The 18,104-nt window shown below is 56.4% G+C and overlaps 1 protein-coding gene across 2 annotated transcripts in view; it reads left to right on the top strand.

The window, feature by feature from the left end:
- The window catches only part of CLIP2 (CAP-Gly domain containing linker protein 2), a 75,269-nt gene that overhangs the window by 42,265 nt on the left and 14,900 nt on the right, over nucleotides 1-18,104 (top strand). The window contains exons 4-10 of one of the 2 annotated variants that reach the window (XM_043914940.1): nucleotides 1,197-1,321; nucleotides 2,785-2,998; nucleotides 3,994-4,191; nucleotides 5,327-5,430; nucleotides 7,602-7,662; nucleotides 12,785-12,889; nucleotides 14,847-15,782. In XM_043914940.1, coding sequence (XP_043770875.1) covers nucleotides 1,197-1,321; nucleotides 2,785-2,998; nucleotides 3,994-4,191; nucleotides 5,327-5,430; nucleotides 7,602-7,662; nucleotides 12,785-12,889; nucleotides 14,847-15,782 — 1,743 coding nt within the window. The remainder of the gene's footprint in view (nucleotides 1-1,196; nucleotides 1,322-2,784; nucleotides 2,999-3,993; nucleotides 4,192-5,326; nucleotides 5,431-7,601; nucleotides 7,663-12,784; nucleotides 12,890-14,846; nucleotides 15,783-18,104) is intronic. The other variant, XM_043914941.1, reaches the window with a different exon arrangement.

Genomic DNA, 18,104 nt, shown 5'->3' with positions numbered 1-18,104 from the left:
CCAGGGCTTTTTAAGACTTTGGACGTATTTGACTCTTTATGTATATGTGTGTGTTAGTTGCTCAGTCGTGTCCGACTCTGCGACCCCAGGAACCGTAGCCCACCAGGCTCCTCTGTCCATGGGCTTTCCCAGGCAAGAATACTGGGGTAGGTCGCCATTTCCTTCTCCAGGGGATCTTCCCCACCCAGGGATCGAACCCGGGTCTCTCGCATTGCCAGCAGATTCCTTACCATTTGAGCCACCAGGGAAGCCCCTTTCTGTATATATGTAAACTTAACTAAAAGTTTTTTAAACTATTTTTTACAGTAATATTCCTGATTATTGGCCTGTTCGTTGAGTTCTTTTAACTGTGGTAAAATATACATACCAGGTGGGTGGGATGAACTGGGAGATTGGGGTTGACATATACACTGTACACTGCTATGTATAAAATAGAAAACTAAGAACCTACTGAACAACACAGGAAGCTACTCAGTGCTCTGCGGTGGCCTAAACGGGAAGGAAATCCAAAGCAGAGGAGATATCTGTATGTGCAGAGCTGATGCGCTTTGCTGCACAGAAAAAATTAACACCACATTGAAAAGCAGCTGTACTCCAATAAAAGTTAACTTTAAAAATTAAAAAAAATAAAATACACATAACATTTACCTTCTTAACCATTTTTGAGTACAATTCAGTGATGTTAAGTAATAGATTCATGTTGTGGTAGTACAACAGATCTCTTTTATCTTGTGAAACTGAAACTCATTCCTATTAAAACAATAACCCCATTTCCCCTCCCTCCCAGCTCCTGGCAACCCCCATTCAAACCATTTTTAAGGATAACATTTATTGCGCTCTTGTATGTACCAGACACTGCACAAACAGTACTTAATCCTCACCAGAGCCCTTTTGACAGATGAAGCAAAGTTAAAGCTCAGAGAGGTTAGGTAACCGGCCCAAGCTCACACAGCTTGTAAGTGGCAGCGTTTGAATACAAGTCTGTCTTTCTGACTCCAGAGCTGTCGCTCAGGACAGCCTTGGGAAGCATTGGTTATACCTGCATCCCTCCCAGCTGTCCTCGAGCTCCCTCCATCTCCCCTAAACCTTGCATACTGGAAGGGAGGGGTGGGATGAGCCTGGGCGCCTGGGTACCTGTACCATCTCTGCTCTTCCCACTGCATCCTCCGGACCTGAGTCTCTCTGTGTACCACCAGGTTGGCGGGACGAAGACTGGCGTGGTGCGGTATGTGGGGGAGACAGACTTTGCCAAGGGCGAGTGGTGTGGCGTGGAACTGGATGAGCCCCTTGGGAAGAACGATGGGGCGGTGGCGGGCACCAGGTATGGTGGGCTTCCCCTGGGCAGGAGGAAGGGGGGTCCTCTTCTGGGATGGGTGCAGGGCACGGGGTTGGGGCATCTGGGGATGCCAGCGTGGAGCATCCGGTGGCTGTGCCTGACACCAGGTATACATGCTTCCATAGCAGCTCATGGAAGCAGATGGTGGGGCTGTCACTCCCATTTTACAGATTAGATAACCAAGGCCAGAGAGGTCATTTCTCAAGATGACGCAGAGAGTCACGAGCAAGTGCTGGGAGAGTCATCTGTCCCTGTGTTCCCTTCCCCATGCCACCTTGGCTGAGGGCAGTGGGGGTACCAGAAAAGGAGAGGCGGTGGTCCCTGCCTTCTGGGAGATGCCCTGGGAGACACAGGAAATAATCAGTGCTTGGTGCTCTACAGTCAAGGTTAGGTCACGGCTGGGTCGCAGGTTTCTCAGCATCTCTCATTAAAGGGAATTGACTGTCAGGAATTCTGGATCGAGAGGATCTAGGACTGTTCCTGGGCCCATTGGGAATGGGAAGGGTGATGTGATGAGTGAAGAGTGTCAGAGGTGTGGGGCTAAGGGGAGGTGGCCTGCGAGCCTGTTTTTGTCCCTGGGCTGGATACTGTGCTCCAAGTGAGGCTGGGACAGCTCTGAGGAGGAAGGTCTGCTAGGCTGGGGGTCAGCCTGAACAAAGACCTGAATGCAGGAAGCAGCGGCATGGCATCGCAGTTTCATGGTGAGCCGGAAACTCTGCAGGACTAGTTCCTTGGTCCCGTGTGGAATCCCCGGCCAGAGAGCTTTTGAGAGAAGATGCTCCAGAGTTTCCATGACAACACTTGCCTTCCTGTTTTCAAGGCGAATGTTTCTCTCAACTTACTCTTGCTTTCAGAATTCAGAGGAAGGTTGGTCAGCATCACCCCTAAGGTGCTTCCTTCCTGTTTCTGCTTCTCCATGCAGGGAGCTCTGTGGACAGAGAACCTTGGCTCTGGGGGTTGTCCAGGGGCATCCAGGAGAGTGGGGTTGCAGATATGGCTGGGGGCCTCTGGTGTGTGAGCAGAGCCAAAGCATTGAGGGCTTTGGACTCCACTGGGTCCAGTCTCAACTTTGCCATTTAACCAGCTGTGTGACTGTGGCAGGTTGCTTAACCTCTCTGAGCCTACGTCTCATTTGTGAAAAATGGATAACAATGGAGTGGTTGGGGGATTGACATGAGCATTTGTGAAAGGGACTGGCAGGGAGCAGGTGTTCATCGATTGTTATTCCCTCATTCCCCAGAAATACGTCCAATGGCTGTGCAGAATAGCAGACCCTGCTCACCTCTGTTCCTTTTCTGGGAGTCTGGTCTATTGGTCTTAGGGTATGGGTGATGGGTCCCCAAGGAGGAACCTCTCTCTCTTTGCTGGGCTCTGAAAAGGTGGGGAAGGCAGGCCGGGGTCCAGGCTGTGGGGCGGTAATAGCAGTGTGGTCTCTCCTGCTCCTCTAGGTACTTCCAGTGCCCACCCAAGTTTGGTCTCTTCGCGCCCATCCACAAGGTGATCCGCATCGGCTTCCCGTCCACCAGCCCGGCCAAGGCCAAGAAGACCAAGCGCATGGCCATGGGTGTGTCGGCACTGACCCACAGTCCCAGCAGCTCCTCCATCAGCTCTGTCAGCTCCGTGGCCTCCTCCGTGGGTGGCCGGCCCAGCCGCAGTGGCCTGGTGAGGATGGGGGACTGGGGAGGGCTACCCTGGTATGTGTATATGGGGATATGGAGGGTGGGGCCATAGAGATTCAGGTGTCTTCTGACTTAGTGTGGCTCTAGGCATCTGTCAGTTTGGAGTTTTTTTTCTTTAAATATTTAATAGAAGTTTCTATAAAAGAACATGGAAACTTGGTAACTTAGGCTTAAACTGAGATATACATTTTAGGTGCTAAGGTAGAAGTTTGGAGTTTTTGAACAAAGATGAAAGTGTAAGGATTTCCCTGGTGGACCAGTGGTTAAGAATCTGCCTGCCAATGCAAGGGACATGGGTTCAACCCTTGGTCCGGGAACTAAGATCCCACAGGTCACAGGGCAGTTAAATCCGTGAGCCACAACCACTCAACCCACAGGCCACAACTAGAGAGTAGCCCCCACTCACCACAAGTAGAGAAAGCCCGCATGCAGCAACCAGCACCACCAACAAGTAAATAATTTTAAAAAAGAAAGTGTACATTTTCGTAGCAGAGAAATTGACTCGTTTACATTTATTGTTATTTTTCTATGACTGATGTGTCAGTAGTCTCAAGCCCTTTCCTAGGAATTAAAGAGGGTCATACAAATGCAGAGCAGGTAATACGGGTGGAGGGCAGGCAGTTTAGAAAGGCTGGTACCTCACCTGGGGTGAGGAGAGAAGGTGAGGTTGCCGTGCAGAGCTCTGTCTACACGGGGTTCCTCCTAGTCTAGGAGAAGGTGGCCCAGGTGGGGGACCCCGCCATGAGATGGAGTCCAGGGGCTGTAACTTTCCTGGGAACGGGGAGTTCCCTGGATCTCAAATGTCACGATTCCCTCCACGTAAGTAGGCAGTGTCTAGGGCCCTGGGAAGGGGGAGGAGCCGGACCCTAGGAGTCCAGGCACTTGGGCCCCGCGCCCCCCCACCTGTGGGGTGACTGGGGGTTGTCTGGCTGGAGCTCCACACTCCTGAGTCCCGCCTGCTCCCGCGCCTCCCTGCAGCTCACCGAGACCTCCTCGCGCTACGCCCGCAAGATCTCGGGCACCACGGCCTTGCAGGAGGCGCTGAAGGAGAAGCAGCAGCACATAGAACAGCTGCTGGCTGAACGGGACCTGGAGCGGGCCGAGGTGGCCAAGGCCACGAGCCACATCTGCGAGGTAGAGAAGGAGATCGCCCTGCTCAAGGCGCAGCACGAGCAGGTGGGTGAGCGGGTTGGGGTGGTGGGGTCCCCAGCGGGGTACCGGCGGCCTCCTCGGGCCAGTCTTGTCCATCCCTCACGCTCAGAGAGGAGAACTCGGGGTGTTCTGAGATGCGGGTTACCAACCTCCCCCATCCTCCTGGTGATTTTCCTTCCAGTGGCGGGTCCACATTCCTCTAGAACCTGGATACAGGCTTGCGTATCCTGCTTTTTCCTACTTCCTATAGTGTGAGCAGGGCTTCCCTGGTGGGTTAGACGGTAAAGAAATCCGCCTGCAATGTGGGAGACCGGGGATCAATCCCAGGCTCGGCAAGATCCCCTGGAGAAGGGAATGGCAACCCACTCCAGTATTCTTGCCTGGAGAACCCCAAGGCCAGAGGAGCCTGGCGGGTTACAGTCTGTGGAGTCGCAAAGAGTCGGACCCTACTGAAGCTACTGACACACATAGCCCGAGCATGATTTCTAGGTCACGGAAAATCCTTCCCCGTTTGAACGGCTGCATTGCCATCTATCACAGGCTGTGTCCTTACCCACGTGGCCTGTTCCCTGCTGGTGTTCACGTGCTTTTCCAATTCCTCACTTTTGCTAAATAATTTCTAATACTAAAAATTTTTTGAGGGTACAAATGTCCACCTTTCAGATCATGTTTCTGAGCAGATTCTAGGGCTGGGTTTCAGGGAAGGAAGGCATCCCCCATCACCTCGATTCTTCTGTTGTCACGTGTTCCTTCTTCCCTGGCGCTTGTCCCCCACCTGGGAGCTCCCTCCTGGGCCCCTGTCCTCATTTGGAGCCCGGCTCCCTCTTCCCTCGGGTTCTGGAATTATTCAGGCCAAGCTCATGTGTGTGCTGTGACAGGGGCATTCTCAAGAGAGAAGTTCTCATAGGCCCTCAGGGTGGAGGGAGGGGCAGGTCCCGGGGGCAGGTGGACCTCACCCTCACTGGGTGAGGCTGGCCCTCTTCCCTCACACCTAGACCCACAGTTCCTGCCTGACTGGGCTGGAAGGGGCGTATGTGGTGGCTGGGATTCCAGGCCTGCCTGCTTGCATCTCCGCTGCCTCTCCCCATCCCTCCCCACCCTGGCTCCCAGGCCCCTGGGAGGAGGCCGACCCTGTCCGGGCCCTCGGCTCGGGGCCCAGTATGTTGCAGAGGCAGAAGAAAAGCTGCAGCGGGCCCGGCTCCTGGTGGAGAGCGTGCGGAAAGAGAAGGTGGACCTGTCCAACCAGCTAGAGGAGGAGAGGAGGTACGTGCCGCCCCGGGCCCTGTCCTGGGGGGACACTCCCAGAGCCTCACTGAGGATGGCTCGGGACCAACAGGCCCAAACCCTGCCTCCACCACCTGTGTCACCTGGGCTGGTGACACGAGCCCTGCAGGCCTCAGTCCTCTCATCTGCAAAGTGGGGTGATGACCCCCATCTCTGCAGGCTGTTGGGAGGACTTGCAAGATAACCCCAGTGAAGCGCCCGGCGACAGCGCTGAGCCCATGGGAGACAGCATGTCTGTCACTGCTTTCCTTCCTGACGTGGGATTCACCGTTCCTGCCCTGCCTGGCTTGTGCAGCATCATGAGAACGCCCGGGGAGGGCAGTGGGGGGGGACCTCTCACTAGGGAGACGTGTACCCCACGTGCCCACACCGTGACCCAGTTCAGCACAGGGGATACCTGCCTCTGCTCCAGGCAGGTCCTGCCAGTGGAGCGTGCAGCCTGTGTCCTGAAGCCTCATTTCCATTTCCCGTGTCAGGAAACTGAGGCTCAGCAGCTGCAGGAAAAGGCCACTGGAAACATTGGGGGTCAGCCCCCAGGCTGGTGCTTTACCTGCCCCGTCTCTCTGTCTTGCAATGAACCCAGGAGGGAGGTATTGCCCCCAGCTCACAGATGAGAAAACTGAGGCTCAGAGCAGGGAAGGGACTCACCTGAGGTCACTAGTCTTGTTAGTGGTGCTGCTGGCTCTTTGTGACCTGCCAGGGTGGCGATTGGGGTTTGTGTTCCCTCCGTGTGGGTTCTCTGGGCTGACTTGGTCCTGGAACACCTGGCGGGGCTCAGAGCCCACGAGGGACAGGGTCTCCTCAGGCCCAGGAGCCTCTCTCTGTCTCCGAGCTGCTGATACACAGATTTCTGCAGCTTCTCCTGCTTCCCCGGGCAGCAGGCAGCCCCCAGCCCCAGCCCCCCACCTCCCCAACTTGGGTCTGCTCTTGGGCTTTCAGCCCAGGCGTGTGCTCCAGGGGCTGTTGTTACTGTCTGACTCCAGGAGAGGAGGGCTTATTTATATCTGCCTGAGACCGTCAGCGGGGCCCACACAACTGGTTCCCATGGCAACGCGCCTGATGCCAACAAACAAAAACAGATCCCTGAGACATCGTGGGAGTTGCGTTCAGGAAGTCCTGGGTACAAGGGCCGGCATTGCCTGGCGCTTGCTGTGTGACCTTGGGCAGGTCACTCGCCCTCTCTGGGCCTCAGTTTCATCCTCTGCTGAGAGCCGTCACGAGGCCCCAGGAGCAGCCGCTTTGTGAGCTGTAACGTGCCTGTGTCTCTCCCCGGTGCTCTCTCGGGGATGGGGGGGTGTGGGGGTGTCCTTGGGGTGGGCCCCACACCTGCAGCAGGGCACTGGGGGCCCTCCACATCAGAGAGCAGCCCAAGCAGTGGGGGCTGGAACTCTGGGCCCTGATTCTGAGGGGAAGGAGGATGGGGTCAGTAGGGGAAGAAGCCCACCCTCCTTCTTTCCCCTTAGACTGTTTGATGCAGCCTATCTGCTCTCTGCTATGATGAAAGCAGAGCTGATTCTGCTTCATTTACTATCCATTCTATCATTTATTCCCACAACCACCCTAGAGGGGAAAGATGCTGCATTAAACACAGCTATTTTGCAGGAGAAGGAAGGATTTATTACTCGCAGCAAGTAGGAGAACACTGGGGACCTTTCCCTAACCAGTGTCTCCTGTACACTCCTATTTTAGAGAAGTCCATGTTCTCGATGTACAGCTTGGACCAGGAAGTTGGGAGGGCTGGGGATTTCCAGGAGGCTCCGCCCCCCACCAGCCATGAGGCTCTGTGACGGTACCTGCTGGGTACTCTGAATGTGGACTCGAGGCTTCTTGTGGCCTTGACTCCCTCTGCCATTGCTGACTTGGCAAAGCCTACCCCTCTGGGTAGGGGTCCCTTATGGGCTTCCCCGATGGCTCAGCGGGTAAAGAATCCACCTGCAATGCAGGAAACACAGGTTCAGTGCCTGAGTCGGGAAGATCCCCTGGAGAAGGAAATGACAACCCACTCCAGTATTCTTGCCTGGAGAATCCCATGGACAGAGGAGCCTGGTGGGCTACAGTCCAGGGGGTCACAAAGAGTCAGACACGACTGAGCAGGAGCACGGACGGACCCCTCTGGGTGAAGCCTGTTCAGCCCCCTCTCTCCTCTGCAGGAAGGTGGAGGACCTGCAGTTCCGAGTGGAAGAGGAGTCCATCACCAAGGGCGACCTGGAGGTAATGGTCAAAGGCCCCCAGACTTCCCCCTAGGCTTGCACCCCAGGCTTAGCCCTCAAAGGGAAAATCGTCATGAGGTCCAGGCAGCAACTCTGAGCCCTGTGGGAGGGGACCATGGGGACGGTGAGGTAGACAAACTGGGAAGAGTCAAAGGTCATACCCTGGGAGCGTGGGGAGGGGCCAGTCAGGAGAGACTTAGGCATCAGAAGTGGGAATGGCTCAGCTCCAGGAGCCCCAGAGGGGCCACGCTTCCTGGGTCAGCAGCTGGGTGGGATGGACCCAGGGCATCCACAGAGCTGGCCCTGAGGATATGGTGGTTGGGCTCCCTGTCCCTTCTCTCTTGGGCAGTATCCCTAAAGGTGTTCCCTGGGCCCTCCGTTCATCTTAAATTCCAGCTAGACCTTTGGCTGGGAATAGTTTGTGGTTGAGTCACAGAATTTATAGATGGGAAAACAGGCTCAGAAAGGCAAAAGGGACTCACCCAGTCATGGTGCATGTCAGCAGCCACTGGGACCAGGACCCAGGACTCCTGACTCCCAAGTCTAACCCGTAAGGATGGCCAGTTACAGCACCTCCTCAATCACAGCACCTGGCCGAGGGGTCTGGGCCCCAATGGGCCTTTCACTCTCACTCTCCAATCCCACTCACCCTTTCTGAGCCGAGGTATGGAGGACACTCACATCAATCAGCAAAGCACATATGGACCCCTGCCACCCAAGACAGACACCAGCCTTCCTCACCAAACCATCTGGAGTCCGCAGGGCTCACTAGGCCTGCTCACAGTTGGGTGGGTTGGAATGCTTTTCTGCCATGACCCTCTCTGCTCCCTGGGAGGTGACAGAAAATGTGGACTCCCGGAGCCATCAGATGAGGCAGAGGGCAGTCAGCTCAGTCTCTCTGCACATTCCAGTCCTGACCCTGGTCTTGGGCAGTCATTTCCTCTCCCTAGACCTCCATTTGCTCCTCTGTTAAATGAGGAGGTTGAACCAGGTCAGTGATTTCCCAGCTTGAGAATTCATCACCCAATAGGTGTGTTCAGACCCAGAACCCAGACCCAAGTGGCTACACAGTAGATCTGGGTGGGACCCAAGGGTTTGCATTTCTAACGAGTTGCCAGGCGATGCTGACCTGGGGACCACACTTTGGGAATCACTCCCCTGGATCATTTCTGAGCTCCGATGGGAAACTACGGTTTCTAATTTTGTGAAAGAGCCGTGTTGAAACCCCTCTGACTTACAGCATTCAGCAAAATTGTACAAATGGCTGTCCTATCCCTGAATGACCCTGGCTGGGGAGGGATGTGTGTGATCTTGGGTCACTGACGGCTGCCCCTGTTGGGACGGGTTTTGCTGCCTGAGCTTTAAAGGATGGCTCCTGGGGCACAACCTGGTGTAGGAACCCCAGCCTGGCATCCAGTGTTCCAATGTAAATTTCTCGCTTAGCCAAGGGGCCGGTTATGTGGTTGACATTTAGCAAGCTCTTCCGTGGGGTGGCTGCCCTCCGGAAGGGATTGGGGTTGGAGGTCGCTCCCGGGAAAAGCACCTGTGATTGCAAAGACATCTGGTAACTGCTAACGGTCAGGGGCCGGTGGGCGGGTTACTAAGAGGCTGCCGGGAAATCTCACAGCACCAAGGGCAGACAGTTCAGAGAACTGGAAGGAGGAGCAGCATCAGAAAGGGAGTCTCTTCCCCCCTCACTCGCCTCCCTCTTCTCATGACTCGTGGTCAGTCTGTCTGTCTCTCACTGTGTCTGCAGGTCTCTTGACACATCTCCTCCCTTCTGCCCTGACATCCACCTGCCCGGGCCCTCCCAGGCTCCAGCACTTACTGTCTCCCAGCTGTCCTCTTGAGAGAATCTGATTGGTCCGAGGCTAGCCAATGGGCTGTCTTGCTTTGGATCGGTGTCCACCCCAGATCCAATCAGCCCTGGCTGAGAGAGGAGGAGGGTGGGGCAAACGGTGACGGACAGCTAGTTCAGTCCAAGGGCAGTGGAGTCCCATTGCTGCTGTTTCTGTCGTGACCATATTCATGGCAACCGGAAGGCACATGGACCCAAGTCCCTCTCATCCCCACCCCCATCTGAAAGTCAAAAATAAGCCCCCAGAACACCTTGAGCTCCTCCTAGGACCCCTCCAGCTATGTGACCCCATTTCTCTGCTTGTCCTCCCCCCCCCCCAAATGTGTGAGATGTCCCATGACAACCTCGCACGGCCTTTCTGACCTTGACTGTTGGCCTGTGCAGGGGCTCAGTCTCAGAGCGTCCAGTCTGTGGCACTAAATGCCTTGTGTAAGCCCACGATTTCCTTGGTCCTCCCCCAAACCCCACACCAGCATACCCACAGGACATCTCCACCAGGAGAAGCAAATGACAGGCATTTGTAGCACCTTCTGGGGCTGCAGAAAGAAAAACTGTCACAGTTCAGCGGCGGCTCCAGACAACACACATTGATGCGCTCACAGTGCTGCAGGTCAGAAGTCTGAAATCGAGGTATGGGCAGGGTCAATTCCACGCCTCTCTCCCAACTCTGGTAGGATTGCTGGCAGCCGCTGGTGTTCCTCAGCTTGTCGCGGCATCCCTGCCTCCGTGGTCACGTGACCTTCCTCTTTATGTGTCCCTGTGTCTCTTCACGTGACCTTAAAAGGAAGTCATCAGACCCACCTTAACCCAGGATGACTTCATCCTAACTGTTTACCTGTGCAAAGACACTATTCAAAACAAGGTCACATTCTGAGGTTCTGAAGTAGACAGGAAATTTGGGGATTTATCATCCAGGGGGCTTGTGTTATTGTTCTGTTGATTAAATAGCATCTCGCTGTTATTTTTCATTGGCTTGGGAACACCCACTGTAACAGGAAGAGACGGAACTCAGAATCAGCTGTTTGTTGAGAACTGGCTGTGCAGCTCGAGGCCTCGAGGGAGATGAAAAGGGGCGATGACCTTCAGGAGCCCCTTGTGCGGTTGGGGAAACGCCCTCCCAGCCCCCCGTTGATAACACCAGCCCTCTGTTACCTGAGGGGAGTCCCAAGGCAGAGACTTTGTGCTTTGGAGTAGGGTAGACACTGTGCATGCAAGGAGAAGAGAAAAAAATGGTAGGTCAGGGGCTCAGACCAGGCTTCACCGAGCTTCCAGGATTTGGACAGGGGCAGGGACACAGGGAGGCCCCACTGCTGGAGCCTCCATCACTGCTCCGTGTTGCTGCCAGAAGTCCGTGTCTCCCCTCCGTGGAGTCACGCTTGGTTTGGGGAAGGGCCCCAGTTCTGAAATCCAGACGTCTTGAGCTCTAGGCTTCATGCTGTCCCAGGTTGCTGGGTGATTCTGAGCCTGAGGGTGTCCCGCCGGCATGGCCTCTCTCTCCTGTGAGTTGGGGAGACAGCTGAGACACCGCGGGATGGGGTAGGTTCTAAAGTTGGTGTGTGAAACAAAAATTATGCCCATGCTTACACCGCCCTGCCAGATAAGCATGGTGGCTGCTGCTCCTCACGCCCTGGGCAGCATCCTTGGAGCAGAATAAAACCCAGATTGTCCATCTCACTAAAACCTAGCCTTTAGAGGCACTTTCCCTCCCCAAACTCCTAGGACTGAACTTAATTAAATTAAGCAAGCGCCTCCTATGAGTTCCCCTGTGCCCACAGGGAGACCCCAACCCAGGGAACAGGAGGCTGAGAGTTCTGAAAGTGACAAGAAGGGGGTTTCTGCGGTGGTTGGGGTACCAAACGAAGTTGACCTTGAAATTGTGAAGCTAGAAGCTTTTTCCTGCCTTTGGGACCACCAATATGGTATTTGTGATCAGGCTCTGTCTGGTGCCTGGGGTCGCTAAGAGTCGGACACGACTTGGCAACACTTGCACTTTTTTTTTCAATTTAGTGTGGGCGGAATCTCAGGCAGGGTTGCCGTGCCCACCATCAGAGAATCAGGGGGGACCATGGCCCCTGCAAGGCTGGGGTTGACTCACCATCTTTACCCCTTAACTTTCCAAAAGAGACGGACCATGGCTGTCTTGTAGCACTGCGCCATGCTGCCCTCTTGGGGAGAGAGAGAGACACCTTTGTTCCTTTAGGAGAATTCACAGGAATGAGATCGGGAGGCGAAGGACATAAAGGTCTCTATCGCTCTTGATGAATTGCGTGCGTGTTTCTGAGACGATTCTATCAGTCTGCACTGTCGCTGTCTCCCTCACTTGTGCCGGGTGTGTATTCTTGGGTTTTACACAGTAGTGCTGTGGTGCTCAGCCTGCCTCCCCGGGAACTGCCGCTCGCTTCTTCTGTCACCTCTGTCTCTCCTTGGTGATGACGGGCTGAGCCGAAGGATGCAGCCAACCCTCTGGCTTCTCCGTGCCGAAAACTTGGGGTCCAGACTCTTCTGGATGCCCTGAGCCTTGAGCCTCCTGCTGCCCCCGCAGATCTGTTGGGGTAAAATCGAAATGCCAGCCTGGATGCCCTGAGAATGCAGGGCTTTGTTAGCGTGTGAGGCGGGTGTTGTGAAGCTGGGACAAAAGTGCCCTTGTGCTTTTGGGAGACCAGGCGTCCGCGGCAGGGGGCCCCGGGGAGTGGGCACCGCTGGGGCCTGGTTCAGGGCAGGGCGATGGGAGACACAGCCCGGCCTCCACTTAGGAAGCCGGCTAGGGGAATCATGATGGTGTGGGTGTATTTGAAACCCTTCCTTCCAGTTGGTTCAACCTTCAAGACAGGCCCGGGGACCAGGAAACCTGGGGTCATTTACTCATCCAGCCATCCTGGGGGTTTCCTGGGTGCAGGTATCCGGGCGGAAAGCGGCTCTCGGCTCCCTGATGAGAGGTGGGGAGTAGGCAGGGCTCCTCCCCGAGGGGAAGGGCCACGTGGGGGTGGTGACAGAAGGGACCCGGGTGCCCGTTGTCGCCCCATCCAGGGGCTGGCTTGGGCAAGGTTGCTGCAGCCTGTCCTCTGCCCTTAAACAGATCCTGCTGAGGCTCAGCGAGGGGCGGGCGCCTCCCCAGACCTCCTCTCTTCCTTCCACTGCTCTCCTGTCTTGCGCACAGAAGATGACCTGCCTCTCTCTCTCTCTCTTTTTTCTCTCTTCCTCCGGCTTCCTCTCGCCTGTGCTCCTCTCTCCTGTCCCCACCTCGCCACCCGCCCGGGGTGGACAGACCCAGACGCAGCTGGAGCACGCGCGCATCGGGGAGCTGGAGCAAAACCTGCTACTGGAGAAGGCGCAGGCCGAGCGGCTGCTCCGAGAACTAGCCGACAACCGGGTAACCGCTGCCGCCGCCGCCGCCAGCGCCTCGGCCCGCCGGCGCCCCTGTCAGCTTCCCTGTTTTATTATTTTCTCTCTCTCTCTGGCTGCTCTCCTCCCAGTTTTGTTGGGTTTTTGTTTTTCCCTTTTGCATCCCTTCTAGGAGGGAAGTGCCGGTTTAGGAACGTGCTTCTGTGCTCCTCCGCCGTGTGATGCTGGTTGGAGAAGGGGGAGGTCTTGGTTCTCCGGGACTTTGCGCCCCAGCTGGTGGTCCCATTAGCCGGGGAAGGTCCCGTGAGAGCCTCTCCCACCCCTCACCCATGCCTTGCCCAGACAATGCTCTGTCATGTTCAGAAATTTGGGGCTCTTGGGAACATTCCGCCCCTTGTGTGGACGACCCATCCACCCCTCCCCTCTCCCCAGGCTGGGGAAGGCAGTGGTCGGGGGACTGGGGATCCAAGGTCTTCAATAGGATGGCACGGGGCGGGGGGTGGGGGTGGGGTGCAGCCTGAAGGACCTGGGGCTGAGGGAGTGGTGGGACTTTGGGGGAGTGGGGGGTCCCCAGGGCATATGATTCTCCATCAGCCCCAGGGTATGAGTGGTTCTGAGGTCAGGGAAAGCTCTGTGTGGGAGTGAGGTCCCCCTGGGTCCCAGGGCACGATCTGAGACCAGTCTGTAGACCCTGCTGGCGCCTCCGTGCCCACCATGCCCGTCTGGGGCTGGCCTCCTACGCAGGTCCACCTCCAGACAGCTGGCCAGCCCAGCTGCAGGGCCCCTGGTGATCGAGTTAAACAGCCAGCCGGCAGTGATTGACAAAAACCACTGTACACAGCGTGAGGGTGTGGGGCGGGTGACCACCGGCTTCTGCAGGTTGGCCTCAGCACACCAGTGAGTGTGCGTGGGCCTATGGGTGTCTGCAGATGCACACGTCCCTGTCCACACGCTGGCCATTGCCAGGTGACTGCGTGTGCAGTACACATGTGTACACAGCAGCTGCTTGCAGAAACCAAGTCACAGTTGACAGGCTGAAGCCCTCCACCCTGAGGCATCTTCCTCTGGGAAGGGTTCAACCCGACTTAAAAAGCCAAAAACACGTTTATTGAACTAAAGGTCACCTTCAGAAACAAATTCCCTAAGCTTATAAAAGATTTAAAACCCTCAAATATATTATTCTCAAATCTGTGACCACCGACTTGATCAAAGTGGGCTTTGGGTAGGTGGATCCTCTGATCTCAGAGTTTTCCATCAGAAGGTGGGTCTGGGGCCTCTTTTTTTTTTTTTTTCTGCATTAGGCATAAAAATGGCAGACCCTTCTGTGGCCACCCGCTCTAAACAGCCTCTCGTGAATCCAGTCATTCTAATTGAGTCTTTTCTAGAGCAGGATAGTGCAAAATCCCCTCTGTCGTGTCCACCTTTTGCGAATAACTTAAACTTGAAGAAAACCATAACCTCAAATAGATGGTTTCCTTTTTTTTTGTCCCCTCTTTGTTATTGTTCAGTCGCTCAGTCATGTCCAATTCTTTGCCACCCTCTGGACTGCAGCACGCCAGGCTTCCCTGTCCTTCAGTATCTCCTGGAGTTTGCTCAAACTCACGTCCAGTGAGTCGATGATGCCATCCAACCATTTTCTTCCTTGGCTGCTTTATTTATTTATTTTTGGCTGCACCACGCAGCACACAGGATCTTAGCTCCCCCATCAGGGACCAAACCTGCACCTCTGGCATTGGAGCATGGAGTCTTAACCTCTGGACCCACCAGGGAAGTCCCCAGATGGTTTCTTTTAACCACGGATTTGTTACAAGCCGGCTAGGGCAGCGGGGACCATCGAGTCCCCGAATCACTGGGGCCCAAGGCAGGGGGTGGCGCTCAGATGGGATGGGGCGTCCTCCCCGTGACCTCCCCCTGTTGCGTCCTCCCGCTCCCCCTGCCCCCGCCCCTGGGGGCCCACTGACCCCGGTCTCCCTCTCTCCCGGTAGCTGACCACGGTGGCCGAGAAGTCGCGGGTGCTGCAGCTGGAGGAGGAGCTGAGCCTGCGTCGCGAGGAGATCGAGGAGCTGCAGCAGTGCCTGCTCCACTCCGGCCCGCCGCCCGCCGACCACCCCGCGGCCGCCGAGACCCTGCGGCTGCGGGAGCGGCTGCTGTCGGCCGGCAAGGAGCGCCAGCGGGAGAGCGGCCTGCTGCGGGACAAGTACGAGAAGGCGCTGAGGGCCTACCAGGCGGAGGTGGACAAGCTGCGGGCGGCCAACGAGAAGTACGCGCAGGAGGTGGTGGACCTGAAGGCCAAGGTCCAGCAGGCCACCAGCGAGAACATGGGCCTCATGGACAACTGGAAGTCCAAGCTGGACTCACTGGCCTCGGACCACCAGAAGTCCCTGGAGGATCTCAAGGCCACCCTGAACTCGGGCCCCGGCGCCCAGCAGAAGGAGATCGGGGAGCTGAAGGCCGTGATGGAGGGCATCAAGATGGAGCACCAGCTGGAGCTGGGCAACCTGAGGGCCAAGCATGACATCGAGACGGCCGTGCACGTGAAGGAGAAGGAGGGCCTGAGGCAGAAGCTGCAGGAGGCCCAGGAGGAGCTGGCCGCCCTGCAGCAGCACTGGCGTGCCCAGCTGGAGGTGCAGGCCGGCCAGCACCGGCTGGAGCTGCAGGAGGCCCAGGACCGATGCCGCGACGCGGAGCTGCGCGTGCGCGAGCTGGAGAAGCTGGACGTGGAGTACCAGGGCCAGGCGCAGGCCATCGAGTTCCTCAAGGAGCAGATCTCCCTGGCCGAGAAGAAGATGCTGGACTATGAGCTGCTGCAGCGCTCCGAGGCCCAGAGCAAGCAGGAGGCTGAGAGGCTGCGGGAGAAGCTTCTGGTCACCGAAAACAGACTCCAGGCCGTCGAGTCCCTGTGTTCGGCCCAGCACACCCACGTAGGTGGCCGCCGCCCCTCCTGCCCACGGGGCGGCAAGCGGCCCCGGGCTCAAGGGCCTGGCTGGGGGAGGGTTCAGGCGTCTGTTGACCTTTTATTTGCAGCCCAGGGAAGCGTCCTCGTTGCCCACCCCACCCGGAGCATACCTGTCTGAGATCGGAGGGCACCTGGCTCAGAGGAGGAGCCCCTGGCCCCTCTGTCAGAAGGGCAGCAGGACTGAGTGACCGTGGGGCCCCCAAGCAGTCTGAGCAGACCTGGCTGGGTCCCCACAGGCCAGCCTGGAGAGGAGTGTCCCTGGGCGCAGACAGCAGCCTTCTCCCCAGCTGGCAGGCACTTCCCACTGTGCAGGCTCCCAGGCCTTCCCAGGGCGTTGGTACTGGGAGCTCCAGCACTGGGCTGGCAGAGATGTGGAAGGCAAACCCTGTCCACCCCTGGGCAGGGGTAAGGGAGTCCCATTTCTGACCCGAGTGCCGACCTCGGGGACCTGAGGGTGGCCTCCTATTTGCCAGTCCCAACAAGACAGAACAACAGTCTGGCAGCCACTTTCCCAAGTGGAGCGGTGGGGTGGCAGAGTGGTCCCGGGAGAGGGCTCTGCAAGGCCAGAGGGGTGTGACCCTGGGGAGACTGCTGCCACCTGTATCAGCTTTGCTTCAAATCTAGAAGTCCCAGCTGAGCACCCTGGGGAGGCCGGGACCCCAGGTGTCATGGACGGGTGCTCCCGTGGGGCCAGGAAGGGCCTCGTGAGTGGCTCTGGGCAGCACCCCTGGTGCAGGCCCTAGGATGCCCCATCTCACCTGGACTCCCTTGGGGTCCATATTGACTTCATTTCATAGATGAGCAAACAGATTCCAAAGCGGAGTAGCTTTCTTGGAGTTTCTTGCCCATCAGTGGCAGAGTTCCTGTTGAACCCCACTGCCTAAGGGCCAGAGAAGTACCGGAATGACAAAGTCTTAGATGAAGGGACAATTTGCAGCAATGTCATTGCCTCCTGCCACCCTCCCCCCGCCACCTTGAGGCTTGCAGGATCTTAGCTACCCAACCAGAGATCGAACTCTGGGCCCCTGCAGTAGAAACTTGGAGTCCTAACCACTGGACCACCAGGGAAATCCCAAGATGGTTGCCTTTTTATCAGCCCCCATGGTTCTTAAGCTTCTGGTTCCCCTTGTACATTTAATCCAGAATTTAGCATTTGAGCAACCAGTGTTCAGGAGTTCTCCATACAGGAGGTGCCTTTTTTGTAAAAGGAGATCTGTCCGTGTCATGCCTTGAGGCCCCACTGCACCAGCCATCTGCCCCCTTCTCCCAGGCGGGGGCCCCTCTTAGCATGTGCCCTCCCAGGACGCTGGGCAGAGTTGAGAAGAAGAGCTGCAGGTTAGCTGTGTGCACAGGGCCTGGTTGGCTGCTCAGGGTAGGAGGGTCAGGCCTGGGGCCCCAGGACCTGGACTCCCCTAGCAGGGAGGTTGGGGAGCTGTGGTTCCACAGGATGGCCTGCTGCCGCTCTGCCGTAGACCTCCCACCAGGGAGTGGGTGGTGACCTTAGAAACGCCTACTGATTTCCACACACGTGGGACCTTGGTCTGGACCCACGTGCCCTCCAGATTCAAAGGTTTAAGTTCAAAGACAATTTGATTTTTGTTCTCATGTGTAAGTATGGGAATTTAAAAAAAAAGTTTAATGTGTACCTCATTTTCCCTGCAAAAATAAAGACCTAGGGGGCTTTGTTAATCACACCAGACTGGCTGAAGCAGGGCTGGGGATGTATGAGCGGAGGTATGAGGGGCGGGCGGATGGAGGTGACTGCCTGCTCAACTCTGCGCTGACCTGATAGGCAGTGCTAGGGTCTGGCAAACTGGAGGCTCAGGGGACAGCCAGTTTCTCTTGTGCAGGAAGCCAGAAATGTCTGCCAAGAAGCAGCAAGGAGCCTGTTGATGTTTGCCACACAGATTTTTTTTTTCTTAGTTGAGTTTTTGCTTCTTTGCTTCTGGGTTTGTTTTTTAAAGGAAGTGTTAGATCCCCTGGAGGAGGGCATGGCAGCCCACTCCAGTATTCTTGCCTGGAGAATGCCATGGAGGGAGGAGCCTGGCGGGCTACAGTCCATAGGGTCGCGCAGAGTCAGACACGACTGAAATGACTTAGCATGCACGCACGCACACAGAGAAAGAAGGTAGCATTTCCTGAAGTACCTCTGGGAGCTGTCACTGGGCATTCTCTGCATGTGCTGCCCCATGGCAGTCCATTCTTGTTTTATGGACGGGAAACCGAGGCTGGGAGTCTTGCCTCTGGATAATGGTGGAAACAGGGTCCCAGAACCAATCTCTGTAGG

The sequence above is a fragment of the Cervus elaphus genome, chromosome 10 (genome assembly GCF_910594005.1).
Source record: "Cervus elaphus chromosome 10, mCerEla1.1, whole genome shotgun sequence".
In the NCBI taxonomy this organism is placed as follows: domain Eukaryota; kingdom Metazoa; phylum Chordata; class Mammalia; order Artiodactyla; family Cervidae; genus Cervus; species Cervus elaphus.
Note: the sequence above shows the minus strand (reverse complement) of the source record. Positions and strands in the feature narration are given on the sequence as shown.